This window comes from Corylus avellana, chromosome ca9 (genome assembly GCF_901000735.1).
Source record: "Corylus avellana chromosome ca9, CavTom2PMs-1.0".
In the NCBI taxonomy this organism is placed as follows: Eukaryota; Viridiplantae; Streptophyta; class Magnoliopsida; order Fagales; family Betulaceae; genus Corylus; species Corylus avellana.
This window is the reverse complement of record NC_081549.1, coordinates 5,599,278-5,619,639: the sequence shown is the minus strand read 5'-3', so window position 1 is coordinate 5,619,639 and position 20,362 is coordinate 5,599,278. Positions and strand designations below refer to the sequence as shown.

The following is a 20,362-nucleotide window of genomic DNA, read 5'->3' as shown; positions in this document are numbered from 1 at the left end:
ATTTGCTCCCATTCTGTTTTTGACCACTTTTAAAAGCGGTCACACGTAAACATCCTAGCACCCACTTTTAGAAGTGCCTTCATATTTTATCTAGTAAAAAGATAGAAATACACCATGGAAAAACAGTGCAAAGTCATAATGTAAGCCCTCTACATCTGAGCCGTTAAAAGAATGCTTCCTAGTGAAGAAAAAGAATATAACAATGCATTAATTTGACAAAAATAAGAAAGAAAGAAAGAAAAAAGAGCCTGAAGAAAAGAGCAGCAAACAGCATTCGGCATCAAAATATATCGATTGTTATATCTTTGTTCAATTATAGACGTTAAGCCAGCCATCTGAGAAATAATTAACGAAATTGCATATTTCCAACGTATCTTTTGTGAACATTATAATGGACGTAAACTTGTTCAAATGTAAATGATTTAACTGTGAGAATTACATTTAAAAGATCCAAAAAAAGATGGAGAGTGAAAGTAATGGCTAATGCTCAAAACAATGCCAATTAATTCTGCTATCCATTTTTTTTTATCAAAAAAAAAAAAAAAAAAGATTCTGCCATTCAGCTCCTCAGTGAAGGTTTCCTTGTTGCTAAAAGCAGGCATCTCAAATGTTCAAGCCCCGAGGCCACTAGTCAATAGTGTATTGATCTCACCTATAATATTAACGGGTCTTCCATCAAACATGGACGAAAGTGTACTCTCACATAACTTCTTCAGCTCCCTGGTTTTTGTAAGAGCTGCTTCCTGAAATGGAAACAGGTGTAAATATTTTGTATTGATAAATCAATTACCTGTAACTAGGGAAAAATAGTGGGACTTCTTCACCAGAAATTGAAATGCGCACATTTGAGTATCCTTTCTAATACTCAATATTTTGTATATCTTTTCTAATACTCAATATTTTGTATTTGGATATCAATTACTTTATAGTTTGTGTACTTTTATATAGTGATTCGGCGTAAAGCACGCTAAAGAAAACACTAGCATGACAATATAAATACTTTCATATGGAAGGACAAGCATTATTCCTTGAATCAAACAATAACTCACTTGCTTCGGCCAAGAAGAGGCTAATGAATTGTGTAGCTCCATACGTTTGGTAGCCAAGTCCTTCAATCCCTCTTTCAACTTGACTTCGTGATGCTTCTTTTCTTCCAATGTAGTTACTAGTCTGTCTAAAAATCTGAAATTCAAGCCACCCCCAGAGTTAATTAGCATCCAAACTCTATTTTTTAAAATTTTAAAATTGAAGCAATGGCTACTTCTACTATAATACCAACATCCTAACACAACTTAAGAGGAATGAAACTATTCAGCAAACTGCTACAGTCCAACTAAATCAGTATAGGAACTAATGAAATCGTCAACAAACAGAAACAGATAGTGTCTTTATAAGATTAGGAACAGGAATACAAAAAAAAAAAAAAAAAAACCAAGATATATTCAACTGACAAACACTAATACAGTAATTGACCAAAAAATTACCATTCTAATGCACCAATCAAATCCCATAAAATAGTTCATGTAAGTACATTATGGGCTGTTCATTTTAAATGAACACCAAAATCTGCCACATCACCTAGCATATATATATAAAAAAAATCAGTCACCTCTCCACCATCGCCGCCTCTCCCTCGGCTCATCTGCTACCTCCACACCACTGTCGAGCTTGCATCCCACCACCTCCCTCATCGTTGTCCCATCACGCAGGATGGTCAAACCACCCCATTTGGCTACAGGGCTGGTTTGACCACCCCCAAATGGCCAAAGGGAGTGGTTTAGCCACCCCAAATGGTCAAAGAACTTCCTTCCCATTCAACCCCCGCGTGGCCTACCGAACAAGGTGGCCATGGCATTGAAACAAGTGGCCCGATGGTTTGGCGAAGTGATCGACATCTTGGCCTACGCGAACTGCCACACATTCATCCACTTTCCGCAATGGGTGGTAGAGGAATGGCATGAGCGCAAGCAATTGGAAAAGTTGGAGCACAAGAGCCTGGCCATGTCCTCCGAGTGTGTGGGGTTTGCGGCCACAAGTGCAAGATCAAGTTCGACCTGAAGAAGCACTTCAAGTAACTCTACAAGCAGTAGCGCGGGAAGAAGCTAAGTGAATTAGGTTTGCTAAAGGGAGGTAGTAGCATAGGAGCAGTGGTGGGGAAGTGGCAGAGGAGCAAAGGGAGAGGCGGCAGTGGGTGACGAGGTGGCTGAAAATGAGATGCAATTTTTTTTTTTCATCTGCTAGATGATGTAGCAGGTTTTGGGCAGTTATATTTAAAATGAACAGCCCAGATTAGAGGTACCGCACAGATCTCGATCCTCTATGGATATACCAGATAAAACTAATATTTAATAACACAAGATGCTATATCCACATTTCTGTATAAAAGAGATGAGCTGAAGGTGGGAATGCCAATCAACTTAACTCATTACTTCTGCTTTTAGTGCTGTTGCAAAGCAAATATAAGAAAAGTTTTGCTGTGCAAGGAACAACGCAGTTTAAAATATCTACCAGCACCTTTTAGAGTTTAGGATCATGATCAAGTCCCTTGTTTTCCTATTCGTCAGTAGTGAAATGGCTGAGGAGACATCAGACAGCATGGTCTCAATGGCTTCAGGAGTATACTGCTGAAGTACAAATGGGGCAACTGCCTGGACTTGATGTTGCAAGGACAAAGTTTCTTCATTCTTCAACTCTGCCAATCGTTGATTTAGAAAAGCTTTGACCTGATAACATTATGTCAATATTAAACATCAATCCTTAACCTAAAAATGCTTTGATCATATGAGAGCAACACCAAACTAATAAATCAGTTAAGGCTGAATCACTGTTTTTATACAGAAGTGAAGACATCTAAATTGAAAAAACACAAAGAAGCATTGGATTCACATGAGCCAGTCATGTACAAGGATACAATGATTAGCACATACCTCATTCAGATCATCAAGAATCTTATTTCTGTACTCTGTCTCCAAAAGCTTGCTCCTCTCTTCCTTCAATTCTGGCGTTTGAAATGAAGTATCAGGAACAGATGTCTGATTGTCCAGGCCTAAATTTGGCAAGCTGACATCATCAATCACATCAACTTGAGGAGTCTCAACGCTAACATCCCAAGAAATCTCTGATACAAGAACCTCTGGGTGCAGACCACACTCCTCTTTATCTAATGAGGTTCCATCAGATTCCACAGCTTCATTTGGTGAAGTGTTCTGTAAGACATCACTGGCATTAATCATTTCATAAGGACCCAAACCATTGCCATTATCATCTGTTTCCTCCACAGTACCAATATCCCAATCAATCTGAGAACTGTCAACTGAAATATCCCAGTCAATGTTTTCTGCAGCTACGTCCACATCCCCTCTCACAAGGTCTGGGTCTTTATAGCCTGATTGAGTATCAACAGAGTCAACAATCTCAGACCCCAGAGAAACATGCAAAGACGGGGGATGTTCACGTACGTCCCTCAAGTTAGGTAACACAATCAGTACAGATTTCTGCAAACACATTTACAATTTCAATTTACATGTGATCCATCTAGAAATCATCATGAGACAAATCAAAACCCAATTATTGCCTTACATCCTTCTCTGTGTGAGCATCCCTCACAAAGTTTGAGTAGTACTCCATAGCCGATGACGTAGAATCACTATTTATAGCTTCCAAAATCTTGCTGAACGTGTTTGGGAGCGATTTTGCCGTCTCCAAAAGTTCTAACCTCACATTTTTTCCCTGCAAGATTGAACAATTACAGTTTTATGTATTGATTTCTAAGCAAAAACATACACCAAACTCTTCGCAAAATATCAGTGAAGTGGCCCACTATCATAACCTGCAATCCAAGCTCTTGACAGGCCTCAACATACTTAGCTGCTGATAGAGCTGAGTTTCTTTTTATATCAGCTTCCCTGCGCTCTACCTCTGATATTTGTTGCTGAATCTTTTGCACCTGTTTTTTCTGATATGGTCTTCATATTTGAAAAATAAGTAATCAATAATATAAACCACATCCTTAAATATATAATTTACAAGCTTTTTGTTAACAATTAAGAGAGAATCTGCAATAGTGCATGCTTACATTTCATAGTTTACATTTTGAACCATGATTTGAGCAGCCTCACCAAGGTAAATATGATCCTTCTCAAAAGCATGCACAATCGCCTCCCAAGCACCCTGCCAAATCCTAAGATACATTTAACTACCTAATAAATAGTTTAAAACAGACACAGACCCACCCACCCAGAGAGAGAGAGAGAGAGAGAGAGAGATGACTGTCTTACAGCAGCACCTGATAGCCGGCCAAATATATTCCGGCTTTCGGGAGTTGACTTTAGAAGAACATCATATATTTGTTTGGACTCTAAGTACCCAATCCCTGAAAACAATATGCTAATCGTCATACAACCATGAAAAAATGGAAGTAAAAACCAACACAGCACACTAGCTTCTAGCCCCATACACTTCCAATGGAAATTTAATAAAACAATCCACATGTAAACTATGCCAAACCTTTGAACTCTACAACTCCACATTGCCGATATGTCTCAAGCTAACACTAGCATTAGGATTATTTCTCAATATTTCATGAAGACCCACATTATTTACTCTTTTTTTTTTTTTTAATGACGTGGAACCTCATCAAGGCAAGGCTCTTTGGACTGACCTATAGTAAACCCCGGATATACGACTCCACTCACTAGAGATGTGTATCAGGTAATTCAAGGGAACTCCTAGTGCAGAATCGAACTCAGATTGTTCGAGTCTATGGCTCATCCCAAGCCCGCCCTTTGACCACTAGGCTGCACCCTGACGGGTCAAAAATACGAATTATAATTAACTTGACCATGTCTATAAGATGATGGTTTGGTGTTCAGATTTATCTATAATCTAGTTTCTATTGTTTTGAGTCTGCTGCACAGATCCAGTTCAGTCTATCCAATTTGTCAAGGAATATATATGTCACTACATTTTGAACTAATTCCATTCATTTTCTTCCCCAGAAAGTTTTTGCACAACCAAACAGAGGCTACTGGTTTGGCTATTCCGACGAAAAAATATAGGAAAATAAATTCCAACCAAATTGCAAGTCTTGTTATAACTAAATCCAAAATCAACAATTTCGCCAAGGATAGTTCCCATGCAAACCTTTTGAATTAGATGAGCTGAGACCAATACCTATACAGACTTTTTAGTGTCAGCTTAGGCGAACCTAACACCACAGATTACTTTTACTCTTCTCCATTTTCCATAAACAAAAACAACATAAACATCGAACTCTCATTCTTCAATTTTTTCCGTAACCAGACACAGTATAATAAATTCTACGTCTCACATAAAGTTCATACTGATCAACAACATAATTTGACAGCTGAAATACAAACCTTCAGGGTCTAGGGTTTGGAAATAGGGATCGATATCCTTGGGCAGTGTCGAAAACTCCTTCGAAATCCGAGCCCTTATCGCCGCCAAACGTTTTCGAAAATCTGCCGGTATTCGCTTCCGATCGGCCAACCATTCTTCAAATGAAATTGAGATTCACCAAATTCAAATCGAGTTTACCATCCAAACAACAAAAAAACCAGAGCAAGAAAAAAAAATGTGGCCTCGACAATGGAATTGAAGGTCAGGATGGGAGAGCACGTTTGATTACCTCCGAGACGAGAAAACGTGATGTCGATGGGGAGGTTGCGAATGTTATCGGGTGCCTGCATTTTCCCGGAAAAATATTTTCCACGGGAATTGAGCGAATCGCCAGTTTCAATTTTCCAGTGTGCTTTTAGAAAGGGATGGTTTTTGCCCGCTACTGACTTGGGTCTCCAAGAAGTCAGTGACGGGTTTGGGCCAAAATGCAAAATCAATTCTTTATGGATCATGTCATGTGATATTAAATAAACTAAATTTAAAAGCCATTCAAGTATGTCAAAAAAAATAATAATTTATTCTGTATATTTAAATTCATCTATTGAATTAACAAATTTCCATAATGGTATTAGTCAAAACTAATAAAATTATGGACAAAAATTTCCTCCAAATAATGAAATATCTTCCAACTCATTTAAAATAGTGTTTATAAACATTTAAAAAACACATTAAATTCTTAATGTCATTAATAACAATTTACTTAGACTAAATCTAATATACATTTTAATCGTTTATAGACACTTGACACTCTAGTTGATGGCTAGGATCTCTCCTTAGAGATCCTAAGGCCATCACCCCTGACCCATTAAAAAAATAATAATATTTTATTATTTTACTTTAAAAAAAAAAACAAAATATTAAAAACAAATAAAAAAATTTAATTTAATTTTTTTTTTTTTAAAAAAAGGTAGCTGGCCACCTCATCTTAGTCACAAAAGGTAGCTGGCCACCACATTTTAGGACTTGGGGATGGCCGAAGCCACAGCCACCTCCGAAGGCCAAGTGGTGGCCTTTGGGGGTGGCGTCGGCCACCAAAGCCACCCCCAACCAGCCCATGGGGGCGGTGGTCGCCACCCCATGTCCCAAAATGTGGTGGCTGGCCACCCCCTATGGCTAAGATGGGTTCGCCAACCACCCTTCTTTTTTGTTTTTTTTTTTTAATATTTGTTAATATTTTATTATTTTGTTTTTTTATTTATTTTTAAACGTAAAATAATAAAATATTATTATTTTTTAATGTGCCATGTGGCAGGTTGATGGCCTTAGGATCTCTAAGGATCATCTCTAGTCCATTAATCCTTGTCTCTATTTTAAATAGGTTGGAGAATATTTCCTTAAAACTGGTTTAGATAAAATTTTTGTCCTAAAATTATAATGCGTATTCTATTTAAATCAATGTTACACTAACGAAATTTATTAAGTCAATATGCAAAATTAGATCTAGAGATTAAACTATTTTTTAACCTCTGAGTTCATTAAATTATTTGGTCTCGTAAAGTTCACAAAATATATACTTGATTTTTTTATTTATTTTTCAACTTTAAATTGGACTATAAATTTTTTTTCTTACTAAATTTATTAGGCTATTAAAAAATATGTGAAATTTTTTCTCCAAACGAAAACTTTGTTGGGCGTGAATATTCTTCGAAACTAACTAAAAATTGAAGGTTTTGCCGAACGTCGGTTTGTCTGTCATATATATAGCCATATAGAGAGCAAAAGAGCGAGGGTGATATGGTAAATTGGCGAGCGAACTCTGGGTGACGCGGTTCGAGACTGCAAGGAGTAGCAGCTGAGCTCTTGGAACATTTCTTTTGTAAAGCCCACCTGAGAGGAAGCTCTCGCTCACTCGGCACTTCGTCAAAGGCTGAAAAAGGTAGGCCTTCAGGTTTCCTCTACACGTCTTCGATCGTGCATTTTTGTCAATCCTGGGTGACAAAATCTGTTGTTATTTATGCCTGTTTAGCTAGGGTTTGAATAAACCGATCCCTCTGTCCCCGCGATTGGATCTAAATGCAGATTTCTTTGTGTTTGTTTGAGATAAGATGATCGAATGCTTGGATTTATTGCAACTATTTCATTTACAGTCATGCAATTCGTTTGGATTACATTTTGTTTTGGTAGTTTCGCTGCTTTTTGGATTAAAAAAAGAAGAAGAAGTTGTTTTGGTTCTTGCTTTTGTATTTCTGTTTGTTTTTTCATTGATAAGTGCTTGCAAAATGTTAATCAGAGGCATTTCGCAAGTTTGTTTATGCATCGTCTTTTCAATTTGTGACAATTGAAAATTCAGAAAGTAAACATTCCTATTATACGTTTCATTTTTGTTCTTGTTTGCTTTAGTGTGATTTGTTGGCAAATTGATTTTCCCAAACGCTATGCTCTTTTCCGGAGGAAAAAAAAAAAAAAAAACTGAGAAAAAAATAGTGAAATTCGGGTGGCTTGAGATATTTATCTGTGAAGATGCTAGAGAAGCATGGTATAGGTTTCCCATGTCATCAAATGTCCATAGAGTAAAATAGGGGTAAAACAAAATTATTTCGGGAAATTTTTTATGTGACAAATATTTTTTGTTGAAACAGATGGAGCCAGAGAAACTTTTGCTTAAATTGAGGGAAACCTGTTATCCTGGTTTTGCATAAATATTGTCTTGGCATAATCACTTTTGTCTCTGAGGAGTCAAATATTGTATAAGTTCTGATTGTTGTATTCATTTGCAACTTTGGTTGGTACCCAGTTAGAAGAAAGGCATGGATCTGGACCCTGCAGAACGTAGGTATTTGGAGGAAGAGGATAGTCCACTGACGAAGACACTTAAGGGTGCAACAACAGGTTTTGTTACTGGAACTATTTTTGGGACCATTGTTGCAACGTGGTATGATGTGCCTCGTGTCGAGAGAAATGTTGCTCTTCCAGGGCTATTACGGACCCTGAAGATGATGGGTAACTATGGGATGACATTTGCTGCAATCGGGGGAGTTTACATTGGCGTTGAGCAGCTCGTGCAGAATTACAGGATGAAGAGAGACTTTATCAATGGAGCTGTTGGTGGTTTTGTTGCTGGGGCAACTGTTATAGGTTTCAAAGGTGAGTATTTCTGTTGTTGTGTACTTTTTTGTTATAGTGGAATGTGAGTTAGGAAGAGCATGGAAGGTTATAAGGCATTGTGAAATCATGTCGGGGTAACATAGATAACATGATAAAAGGGAAATACAAATTCATGCAAATAAATATATAGTTCTCGTGTCTAAACCATCTAGCTAGAGCAAAAAAAGGGGTAACATACATAACATGATAACCAGCTGCACGTCATTTTTACCTTCACCTCTTTTTTTTTTTCTTAAATTAAAAGCCAGCAGCCTGTACTATAGTTACTAGATTCCCTACTGCCCCTTGGGAACCATGTACTGATACACGTGAACCCAATTGTGGTACATTTGTGTTTTGGAACTCCAATTCAAGTGATTGTCACTGTCCTTAATATCATTACTATTGATCCCAATTTCGAAGAATAAACAATTGATACGATCTTAAATTTAAGAAGGAAACAAGAAATTTTTATTTGCTGTAGTTTTTCCCTTCTTGAAAAAAGAAAAGGAGAGAATATTTGATTTGATCCCATGCCTAAAATAGAAATCCAACATGATCTTTAGAATATTCTCTTCTTTTTTACATATAAGAATATTTGCTTAGTTCTCATACCTAAATTAAAAGGTTTAATCTAATTTTTAACATTTTCTATGATATTATGTTACTGCAAGCGGGTTTGTTACTATTTTTTCCCAAAATGTTTGTCTCTTGTTATTATTATCTTTTTCTGTTTAAATATACTACATAAGCTATATGTGTTTGTGCACGCACCCGTGCGTGTGTGTGTGACGATTTTATAAATTGGCCATTAAAATCGTAATGGAGTTAGTCAGGTGCATGGCATGCGACTTTTTTATCATGTTAGTTAGAATCAACAAATGACACTATTACCCCTATCTACACAATGTTACAAAATCACCCACCAACAATTGTTCCATCTTCTTCTAAATAGTTGAGAGTCACTGGTCTAATGCTACAATAATTGTCGTTGTCCCCGGGTTCACTTATTGGTAATGATCCAAAATCCTTCGTACCTTAATTTCTTTTAGTTGAAAGATCCTTTTCTCCTTTTCATCTATAGGCACTCTCATCAATTGGTTTAGGATTTTTGAGGAGAGAAGGTGGCAGTCCCTTCTCCAATGCTGATCAAGGAGGAGAGTAAGGAGAATAAGAGAGATTGATCCTCTCTACCTCCTTAGTCCATGTCCTCTATGACGCCTTTAATGCCCTCTCTGTTTGCCATGTGGCCCACCACCACCTAGGGAAGGACTTCACTTTGTCACCATCATAAGAGCTTTGCTCACTTTGTTGGTGGTTTGCAGCTAGCTCAAACATTGAGCACAATCAGACTTATTGCCCTCACTCCTAGTAAAGTCTTTAGCTTGGCCCCTTCAGTTGTTGGCAACTTATTCTAGTGTGGCTTCCATGCACGCAACATGATGAGTCTTGTTGTCTTGGTGAGCCCATACCCATGGGTCACCATGAAATCCTGTGATTCAATCCAGAAGAGTATTGCAATTGGAGGCAAGGCTCTGACTGTGAGGATTTGAACTGGGTTTTTGAGCTGTTTGTTGTTGGGAGAGTTTGTTAGCATGCTGAGCACCATGGGTAGACCATATGATGAGTTCAAGGAAGATGGGTACACCATATGATTTCATATCTCAGTCTCCAAGGTAGGTGGGTACACCATATGATCTCAGATCTCTTTCTCATTTTCAGATCTTTACTTCTTTTGCATCGTTCTATTCGGGTCAAGAGCTTCTTATTTTTTAGTCAATCATGCTCTCTTAGGGAGGGTTGGGGGTTAGGAACTTGCTGAGGTTCAATTATGCTCTCTTAGGTAAATAGCTTTGGTGCTATGAGCTTGAGAGAGAGACTTGGTGGAGAGTGGCGGTGGACTCTAAATATGGAAGCTTATGGGGAGGATGGTGTTCTATTGAGCCTGTCGGGGTGTATGGGTTGGGTTCTATGGAAGAATATTAGGAGGGGTTGGGGGAAGTTTTGTAGTCGTACCAAATTTGAAGTGGGAGATGGCTCCAAGGTTAGATTCTAACATACTCTTTAGTGTGGGGATATGTCCCTTAAGGATGCTTTTCTAGTTTTTTTTGGTATTACTCGCACAAAAAACGCTTCTAGTGCAGCTCACATGGAATTTTTTGGAGGTGCCATTTAGTGGAATGTGAGTTTTGCTAGAGAGGTTCTTGATTGGGAGATGGATGCCTTTTGGTTCGTTTTTCAACATGTATTTAGTAAGAATGAGATGGGAAGGGGAAGACAAATTGTGGTGGATCCCTTCCAAAAGAGGGGTGTATGGTGTTAAATCCTTCTACATTGTCATGAGTTGTCATGATGGCTTTCGTTTCCCTTGGACGAGTGTTTGAAAACTAAGGTTCCATTGAGGGTGGCATTTTTTGTTTGGCGGGTGGCCCTAGGAAAGATCCTTATAATGGACAATCTCCGGAAGCGGTGCGTCATTGTAGTTGATAGGTGTTTTATGTGCAAAAGGAAGTGGGAGTTTGTGGACCATCTTTTTCTTCATTTTGAGGTTGCTTGTGCCATTTGGAATGTTTTCCTCAGTCGATTTATGCTGTCTTGGGTTATGCCTAGACGAGTAATTGATTTGTACGCTTGTTGGTGGATTGTCAACAGCACTTGGAGTGAAGTGCTGCTGTATGGAAGATGGTGCCTTCGTGCCTTTTGTGGTGTCTATGGAGGGAAATGAATGATGGAAATTTTGAGGACCACGATAGGGCTTTGGAGGATATTAAGTCATGACACTTTATATCTTTGCTTATATTTTTCCTTATTAGTTACCATGTTTTTTTTTTTCTTTTTACCCCTACTAGTTAGGTAGCTTCTCTTGTATACTTCTTATATACATAGGAGCGCCTTATGTTTTTAATGATATCTTGATTACTTATTAAAATATATATATATCAATCAAACATACCCATCTCCACTCTCAAACTTTTTCATTTCATCAGGCTGAGTAAGATAACAGGCGTTTGTGTTGCCTTTATTACCATGACGTGGTTTTCTTCTTAATGAATCTTGACCATCCATTTCCTTGAGGGGAGATGTCCAGTTATAAAAATAACTAGAGGTAAGCCAGATCCTACCTAATGCTGGATTTTGATGCTAAAGGTTAGGTCCTATTAGTGGAGCTTTTGAACTTCTATGAATGCATTTACTCTTTATTGCCCCCTGTTTCTGTTCAAATCTTGAATCTTCAGATGCCAGAATGCCAAATTTTGGTATTCCTTTTCTTTTTCTCCTCCCCTGAACATCAAATTTATATATTCAACCCAACTCAAGAAAACCTTGTATCTTAACTTCTTTTGGACTCTAGAAAATAGTATTTTCAAGGTAAGTGTTTGTTGGAGTAGAAATTTTTATTACTCAAGAGACAGACTATGGATAACAACTCTTTAGGAGTATCAACCATGAGTTTGTTTTCTTCAGGGCATTCGTCCAACTGGGAGAGGCGTTTAAGTGATCGTTATTGGATCTGATAAGATCATCTTTCAAGGAGATGTCTTGAAGTGGTCTAAATTATTTATCTATTGTAAAGAAAATCTTACAAAGAGTATGTACTCATCAAAAAAAAAAAAGGTTTGAACCAAGTCTTGTTTTGCGAAGATTAGAGCTGTTAAACAGCTTTCAAATTGCAGGCATCAATATGGATTCATTTTGTATTAGAATGAGGGCATGGAATTTTGTATGTGTCTGAGAATCATGCTGTATACCTTGTCTAATGTGTCTGACACGGAAACTTTTTACCTTCTTTCGGCCTTCAATTCACACAGCTATGGTGCTCACAAAGGGTGCATACTTGAACTTTACATGTCCTATACAGTCGATCAAATTAAAACCTCATTCACATCACATTCCAAATATGCTTGTTCTCTACACCAAGTATTTTTGTTGATTATATTAATTGATGTGCTATTCATTCTGCTTACAGTGTAGACGTGACCCAGAATTATGGGTGATTGAATTAGGGTTTTGGATTCTTAACTTATGTCAATCTGTCAATGAAGCTTGTTATCTTCAGCAGTTAGCGTGCTGTCCATTTTACAGGAAGGAGCATTAAAACAGCAATTTCTGCTGGATCAGCATTAGCAGTGACTTCTGCTTTAATTGATGCTGGGGGTCAGACTACAAGAATTGACAATGGCAAGGAGTACTACCCTTACACCACCAAGAAAAGATCCGCAGCCGATTGATGATCATTTTTGATTGCTGCATTTGGAAAAAGAAGACATGGGCATGTTACTGGAGAGAGTAGTCATCACTGTTTTCTGAACTGGTTATATGAGATGTAAGCATACTCTCAAATATCTTTTGCTTTTTAAATTTTGTTTTATAGCTTGAACCAATGATGTAATAAACAGACTTTGCCATGTTTTCAAAGTTAAGTTCGATGTTAATTCTCGATTGGAGAGCATTGCTACTAGTTTGTGATTATTTGATATTGAGATGGGGACCAATATCATGTGCAATAAGAATTAACTTTGAAAACTACAAGCCGATGCCCAATAAGTCTCTAATTATGTTCTTGATAACGGGGTCTTGAGTTTATCCATTGAATGAGAAAAGCCATTAGTCAAAGAAAACAAGCAACACTATTATTACTACCATTTAAAAAGCAATTCTCAAGCATGGTGAATGGGACTCCTTAGACTCCTTATATTGGCTGCCGCCCTCTAGGTTTAGGGGAAGGACTATCGCACATGGTACCTATGGACATGATAAATGGAGTTGGTATTTTCGTCTAATATATAAATAGCGTGCCACATCAAACTAATTAGCAATTGTTATGTGTTTCAAATGTATTATTAATATTATTTTAAAAAAAGAAAAAGATAAAGGAAAACATAAAGTAAAAAAAATTATGGGGGTGGCTCGAGTTAGCCGGCCTAGTGGTGGTTTCGGCCACCCCCATTTGGCCAAAGAGCAGCCCCCCATTTTTTAAATTTTTTAAATAATATTAACAAAGTATATGAGATACGTGATAGTTGCTGATTGATTTGACATTGTATTATTTATAATATTGGATAGAGCATGGACAAAAGTACCAACTCTATTTATTATATGTCCACAAGTATTATTTACGATACTTTTTGAAATTGGGTGGTTCATTATTTTGCGTTAAACCACATGTATGTGAAAAGGAGTTAACCCTTCAAATAAACAAATACTAAACATGTTTATTTTGAAAAAAAACACAAGCAAATTAATATAGAGACTACTTTTTACTAATAAAAAATATATTTTTCAAAAAATTACAGGTTAGGGGTGGTCATGCAGCCATTCATGGTATGTTGTGGTGGCTGCACGACCACCTCTGACTATGATAAATGGTTGGGGCGACCGTTCAGCTACCCCTAACCTGTTATGGTAGCTACAACTACCTATAACCAGAATAAAGGTGGTCGTGCAACTATCTATATCTGGTCGGGATGGCCACACAACCACTCTTGTCCAACAGAGGTGATCGCATAACCACCTCTCTTTTGTTGATGGCGGCCACACACTCACCTTGTTGGCAAATGTGAGATTTTTTTTCTTGGCAATTTGTTGGTAATCGCATAAATCATGGAGAACTTGTGAGGCTCAGGCTGCTCATTTCTTTCCATCATCGGATTTATTGGGACATGAGACCACTTCTTTAAAAATTATACTTTTGGCGAAAACCTTTCATTTTAATTTGTAGAGTTAATTCCTTGAACTGTCTTTATCGGTAATGTAAAACCTCAAATTCCAAATGTGAATTTGTGAAGATGTTATAATGTACTTTATTATACTGGATTTGTTCGAAGTTATCGTGTGGCTTTTTCCTTCAAATTGAAAGGTTTTACACATATACTATTCTTCTTTTGTGTATGCTTGATTTACTTCTTAATTGGATTTTGTCCTGTCAAATATTTCGCATAGAATTCAAATTGAAATTCTAATGCATCATATATATATATTATCCTTCTTGCTTGCACAGTCCAGCTAATCTATGATATAGAAAAGAAAAAGGCAAAATCATCTGCAGTGGAATCCGATCCTGAGAAACGACTGTTTCAAGCACATGCAACTGTTCATCCACCCCCGATCATGCCCGGAAGCAGAAATATAAACCCTAAAAGCAAATATACTCAAGCACTCAAGTCCCAACAACAATTTGACTTGAAAAAACCATGTTACCATGATCATAATTTTGCAGTTTTCACTTCTTTCCGAGTACATACAAGGATGCTAAAGAGCATCATCATACTACAATTTTCTGGAAGAACACACACACACACACATATATATATAGTGCAAAATTCAGAACCCTTCAGGGCCTGCATCAACTTTATCAGAGAAGCAGAAACACAGTGACCACAATCAGAAGGCTGAAAAGCTACAGACGAGAGAGATTTGAGTTAACAGGGAAGTGAGGGACCAGAATTGGGGCTGCAGCTTTTTTTTCAATGAAGTTGGGCATCAGACGCTGGCTCACTGCGTCTACCCCATCGCTTGACACTCGAGAAGGGCGATAAAAGCAGCAGCAGCAGATGGATGTTAAGAACCCCATGCTCTCTTCTTCTTCTTCTTCTTCTTCTTCTTCCTCTCTAGGATTGATGCAAGTTCTGTGGCAAACAAGTCTCCTTAGCTTGTGACAAAAAAGATCAGGTCGGGTTCCAATGGATGTCCCAAAACGTCATAAGCTGACTCATAATCTAGATCAAAGTCAGCAGCATGCGCTCTGACTAATAATAGCCAGTGTCCCAGTGATATCAATAGCAAGAGTACCCAAGTAATTAACATGATACCCTAGAATTATAAAAAAATAAAAAATAAAAAATAAAAGAAAAGTAACATGATACCTTTTTGATAAAGAATAAAGTTAATTAGCTTGATGCTTGGAAAAGGAATAGGAAACTATAGTAACAAAAGTTTATGGACGGAGATATTTTATTATTTTAAGAGCGTGTTTGTGAATGTGTTTGTTGGGAATAAAATTTGCCATGGATCCCATTAAAGCAATCTAGTTCAAATTAGGAGTCAAAATCTCTCATAAAGAGAGATACACATCCTAAGATATTGAGATGCAAATGTAGTTGAGAATATCTCTCATCCACCATGTGAACGTGGAGCATCAATAGCATATGCGGTTATATAAAACCTATAAAAGAGACACAACGCATCTGTTAAAAGAGATTTCGAGTTTTCCAAAGCTTATTACTCTATTTTTACTCCAGATGACAAACATGTTAACTTAAGTATTAGAGTGTCTCCGGACAAGTCCGGGGATCCTTTAATGCTCTTATTATTTTGTAGATTATTCATCACTTAGGACGCACAAAAAACTGCATCAACAGTGTTAAAGAGATTAAAAAGTTATGTCAAGCAAAAAATTAGGTTCATTTGGTAAAAAAATAAAAACTTAAAAAGCTAACGATGCTTGTGCCGTTCGTATGCTAAGGTTTTTAAATTTATCATACGTAGTCTCATGTCATACCCATAAACAAAGTTTTCTTTCAAACTGGGTTAGAAGAACTTCTTCCAATTCAATCTATACATGTATATACAAGTTTGAAGGAAAACTCTATCCGCTTTTTATCCTATGTGACTTTGTGACATACCCACAATGGGATAAAGACTAAAATGCCCATAAAAATGAAAAAAAAATTAAAGAATTCAAATTTAAAAATAAAATAAAATTGTGTGTTAGTTTATATATATATATATATATATATATATATATATACTTTTAGGGATATTTTTATTTTTTTGGAAATTTTTAAGCATATTTTTTTGTCTTTTGACTTTGAGGGCAAATGCATATTACAATTCCTCTAGTATATATATATATATTTTTTGAAAAAAGTAAATTGATATTGATAGAGTACATTAATTAAATTAAAAAATATATAAACATTGTCATTAGGTTGTAGATCGATGGGATAAGGATGGTTTCCCACGTTATAACATTATTATCATAGTTTCCCTCTGAAGAGACTTTTTTTTTTCTTTTCTTTTCTTTTCTTTCTTTCTTTTTTTCTTTTTTTTTTTTTTTTTCTGAAGAGACTAAGATTGAAGTAATATATCCGTTCAGTTCTGCCTGCCACGTGGCAGAAACCCATTACCCCTCCTAAATTTCTTGGGCCACTCTTGTCTATGGTCGGTCCGTTAAGTTGGACACAGAGAGACCCAGAGAGAGAGAGAGGATAAACCACTTAGAATGGCAGGCATTGGTTGTTCTTCGACTCTCTCTTCGACAAGGTAAATCTCGTTTGTTAGCCAATAAATACAATGTACGACTACGCAAATTCATAATTTCTGGCTTATTTTATTTTATTTTTCACTTTCGATCTCATAGTCATACTTTGGGTTCAGTGTATTTTTCAAGAAGAAAAAGTATAATAATGTAGAAGTTCATGTTCCGTTTTCAAGTTAATTGATGGGTCTTCTCTGTTTTGATGCTGAGAAACTGTTTTATTTTCTGCAGCTTAGTTTTTTTTTTAGATGCTTTTAAGTTTGATTATCATATAGGTTAGCCTGATATGGGATGATTTATATAATGAACCTGAGCATTCACTTCGAGCATGGGAGTAAGGGATTAAGGTTGTGTTTTCAGCAACTTTCGGACATCTTGGTTGGTATCAGAAACTCACAGTGGAAGGGCCACGCCATGGAAACCACTTCATCGGAAAAATTTGAAAATTAGAGCAGAAGTGAATTATGTGAATGCTGAAGAAGCAAAGAAACTTATAGCTGTCGAGGAATACACAATTCTGGATGTGCGGGACAAAAACCAATATGATCGAGCTCATATAAAATCATGTTATCATGTGCCTATTTTTATTGAAAACCAAGACAATGATTTCGGTAAAGCTTTCTTTCTATGCGCCTGTGTGTGTCCTTGTCCTTGTCAATACACTGTTTTCTGTTTATTCTTTATGCCTCCTTGAAATTAAACCAAGTATTCAGAATTCCATTACCCCTTTTGATTTTCCTTTAGCTGTTAAATTATTCTTGCAGGTACAATTATTAAGAGGACTGTGCACAACAATTTTTCGGGTTTATTCTTTGGGTTGCCATTCACTAAACCCAACCCTGATTTTGTGTCATCCGTTAAGAGCCAATTTTCCCCTGAAAGGAAACTCTTGCTTGTATGTCAGGAGGGATTAAGGTTAGTTTCTGATTTGTTGCTTCATGTTTAACTGCATAGTGTTAGAACATACTTCTCAGCTTCCACTTAAGACATACAATCATCCTAAATTGCTAAAATCTGCTTACTTTGGTTATTAGATGGTAAAACCCTCTTAATTTGGTTATTAGATGCATGATTGGGACATGCGCTTCGGAGAGGCCGACCTTGAATTTTGACCTTTTGATTGTACATTCTTTGTTCTATCTTCTTAGGTTAGATTGAACTATTAATAACTTGAATTGGGTTTTTGTTCTTTCTTTTTGGCATTCAACCTTGTGGCTTATACACACACACACACAAAAAAAAAAAGATTTAGATTCTTAAACCAAAACAAGCTAGTGACTATTGCAGTATAAGTGAAGAGAGATGGATGGTCATCATTGACTAAAATGTATTGGATGTTGATGTCTTAATTAAGAGAGAGCAATGATGCTAAGAATGTATTAGATACAATCGGCTTGATTCCGTTAAGAGTTCTTGTAAATTAGTCCAAATAATTTGGGCATATCTATGCAAGTAGCTGGCTTCAGGCAGCAGCTTCTAGTTACTCAAGAGGTACTAATAAAATAGGGGATATGATCAAGTGATAAGAAATACCAAGAAATGTTTTCATGCATTTGCTGTGGCAGGAGACAATAAACTGTTCATAATGAGGTGGAAACTGTAAAGAAAGAATTTGAGCCAAAAAGGGTGCAAAAAGGATGCCCTGAGCCACCATTCAAAATACTTCTTTGTGATGGTTCATTATGCTGAAAGGAGGTTTAACGAAGACCACATGAGACAGCTTGAAGCCAATCAATTGGCCAATTATAACTCAGAGTAGATGTAGAATTTATTCTTCAATGGCAGAGTGAATGAAAGAATAACACATTGCTTGAGTTAGATTTAGTAACACAGTTATCTCTCTTCTTGGACTACCCGATTAAAGTTCGCTCTGTTGAACGAATTTCCCCTAGTTGTGTTCGTAACCTCTGTTTCAAACTTTCATCTTACAAGGGATATGTGGTTTCTGGTCAACTCTTATATTATCTTTCTTTTTCTCCCCTCATCTTTCATAGGTATATGATTCTCTTGTTGAGAAGTCATAATCCAGGTTTTGCAGAAGCTGATTGCCTCTAACCTATAAGATACATAGAAATCCTGAAATTCAAAGTAGTTTCCAGCAACTTGTGGGAAGATATACTACAGCATACATGTTGCCATATAATTTCAACTGTTTTCTGTATTTCAACCTTCTATTATATTTTTTAAAAAGGTAAATTGTACTTTCTCAACTTAAACTATTAGGTCAGTCATAACCTTTCCCCTAAAGGAAAAGTTTGAGTAATGAACCATATAAATTATTGAGTCAGTTGCATTATCCCATGACTGTTAAAATTTCTCCAACTCCTTTTATACTTGATCTTAACATTTTACATTCTTACCACCTAATTAACCTCTTTGCTAATTCTCACCATTAAAACTAGGGCAGATAGATTACGTCTGGTAAATATGTGAAAATTAAGGTTAAAGATAGCAGACGTAGAAAAACTTTTAACAGTAGAGAGACATTACAATTAACCTATAGTTTAAGGAGTTAATTACCCAAATTTAAAATTTAGGAGGTTATTAGAAATGACCCTATAGTTTGAGGAAAACTGCAATTTCTCTCCCCCTTCCCTTCTTTCTTTTTCATTTCATTATAGATGGCATTATTGCTGTGCTGCTTATATAGCTGTCAGACATTTTGCCTAATCTAGAAACCGTTTGACAGGGTTGTGTTTCCTTTTCAATGTCAAGGTCTAACGCTGCTGCTAATAAGTTAGAGCAAGCTGGCTTTCAAAACATAGCATGCATAACATCCGGCCTTCAATCTGTGAAACCAGGTTAAAGTTTGATTTAGTACTTTGACTGAATCTGTCTGACCCACCCTATCTTTGTAGATAAAGAAAGAAAAGTACTTTTTTTTGTTTGCAGGAACATTTGATACTGTAGGAACGACCGAGTTGCAGGATGCAGGCAAAGCTGGGTTAATCACAGTTCAAGGAAAGATCTCAGCAATACTTGGAACAGTACTTATCTGTAAGTTCTTTGAGACCCAGTTGAAGCTACCATACTGATGTGCTTCAACTCTTAAAAGATATCCCTTTTCTTAATGAATTGTGCAGGTGCATATCTATTCATTACATTCTTCCCGGATCAAGCAGAGAAGCTGTTCCAACTTGCACCAGTGACCTAGGCTTCATAAAATCCTAAAAATTTGCAGATCAGATTTTCAATGTGGGAGGAAACCCCTGTTCATGTGTGTAACAGTTGCATCATTTGTTAATAGTAGAAACCCATTTCAATTGTGCACTCCATATATCTTGATTTTTCAAAAATTGCAGCCATTTCTGATTATATCATAATGTAGACGCAACTCAAAATCCATGGCATGTCTCATTTCCATCCAGATGAAGATGGAGATGCCATCCAAAATAGTTACTCTCATGAATAGTTACTCTCATTTCCATCCAGATGAAGATGCCAAGGAGATAAAAGCAGCTTCACCAACAGTCATTAATAACAATGATAGGCAATAAACGTTCAATAATAGAATTATCAATTTATCATATTTCAACACAGCATGACTGAAGATAAATCAAAGGACTTGGAAGAGTCTAGAAATCAATTTGATAGCAGGGTTGC

At 36.7% G+C, this 20,362-nt stretch overlaps 3 protein-coding genes across 3 annotated transcripts; 2 read left to right on the top strand and 1 right to left on the bottom strand.

Moving 5' to 3' along the window:
- Window positions 1-360: 360 nt before the first annotated feature.
- LOC132161989 (CDK5RAP3-like protein) lies at window positions 361-5,832 on the bottom strand. The gene is made up of 10 exons (XM_059572229.1): window positions 5,648-5,832; window positions 5,379-5,513; window positions 4,278-4,372; window positions 4,076-4,170; window positions 3,830-3,965; window positions 3,580-3,729; window positions 2,928-3,494; window positions 2,515-2,723; window positions 1,050-1,182; window positions 361-743 (listed from the first exon to the last, which is right to left on the bottom strand). Exons 1-10 carry the CDS (start codon window positions 5,706-5,708, stop codon window positions 612-614), a joined length of 1,713 nt encoding a protein of 570 aa, XP_059428212.1. The 5' UTR covers window positions 5,709-5,832; the 3' UTR covers window positions 361-611.
- A 1,310-nt stretch (window positions 5,833-7,142) lies between these two features.
- On the top strand, window positions 7,143-12,940 carry LOC132161633 (outer envelope pore protein 16-3, chloroplastic/mitochondrial). The gene is made up of 3 exons (XM_059571793.1): window positions 7,143-7,294; window positions 8,153-8,502; window positions 12,586-12,940. The coding sequence occupies exons 2-3, from the start codon at window positions 8,166-8,168 to the stop codon at window positions 12,729-12,731; spliced, it is 483 nt and encodes a 160-aa protein (XP_059427776.1). The 5' UTR covers window positions 7,143-7,294; window positions 8,153-8,165; the 3' UTR covers window positions 12,732-12,940.
- Window positions 12,941-16,666: 3,726 nt separating this feature from the next.
- On the top strand, window positions 16,667-20,074 carry LOC132191987 (rhodanese-like domain-containing protein 9, chloroplastic). Its single transcript, XM_059607156.1, has 6 exons — window positions 16,667-16,764; window positions 17,120-17,370; window positions 17,524-17,674; window positions 19,475-19,560; window positions 19,652-19,756; window positions 19,843-20,074. Exons 1-6 carry the CDS (start codon window positions 16,724-16,726, stop codon window positions 19,911-19,913), a joined length of 705 nt encoding a protein of 234 aa, XP_059463139.1. The 5' UTR covers window positions 16,667-16,723; the 3' UTR covers window positions 19,914-20,074.
- Window positions 20,075-20,362: the final 288 nt, after the last annotated feature.

What these genes read in the sequence shown, in the direction of transcription:
- LOC132161633 (XM_059571793.1), top strand. Translation starts at nt 8,166, where the DNA reads ATGGATCTGGACCCTGCAGAACGTAGGTATTTGGAGGAAGAGGATAGT. An exon ending in AACTGTTATAGGTTTCAAAG is followed by an intron (nt 8,503 to 12,585) that starts GTGAGTATTTCT and finishes TCCATTTTACAG; the next exon opens with GAAGGAGCATTAAAACAGCA.
- LOC132161989 (XM_059572229.1), bottom strand. Translation starts at nt 5,708, where the DNA reads ATGCAGGCACCCGATAACATTCGCAACCTCCCCATCGACATCACGTTT. An exon ending in TTCTTGATGATCTGAATGAG is followed by an intron (nt 2,724 to 2,927) that starts GTATGTGCTAAT and finishes TAATGTTATCAG; the next exon opens with GTCAAAGCTTTTCTAAATCA. An exon ending in ATGATCCTAAACTCTAAAAG is followed by an intron (nt 1,183 to 2,514) that starts GTGCTGGTAGAT and finishes CTTGAATTTCAG; the next exon opens with ATTTTTAGACAGACTAGTAA.
- LOC132191987 (XM_059607156.1), top strand. Translation starts at nt 16,724, where the DNA reads ATGGCAGGCATTGGTTGTTCTTCGACTCTCTCTTCGACAAG. An exon ending in GTATGTCAGGAGGGATTAAG is followed by an intron (nt 17,675 to 19,474) that starts GTTAGTTTCTGA and finishes TTCAATGTCAAG; the next exon opens with GTCTAACGCTGCTGCTAATA. An exon ending in CCTTCAATCTGTGAAACCAG is followed by an intron (nt 19,561 to 19,651) that starts GTTAAAGTTTGA and finishes TTTTGTTTGCAG; the next exon opens with GAACATTTGATACTGTAGGA.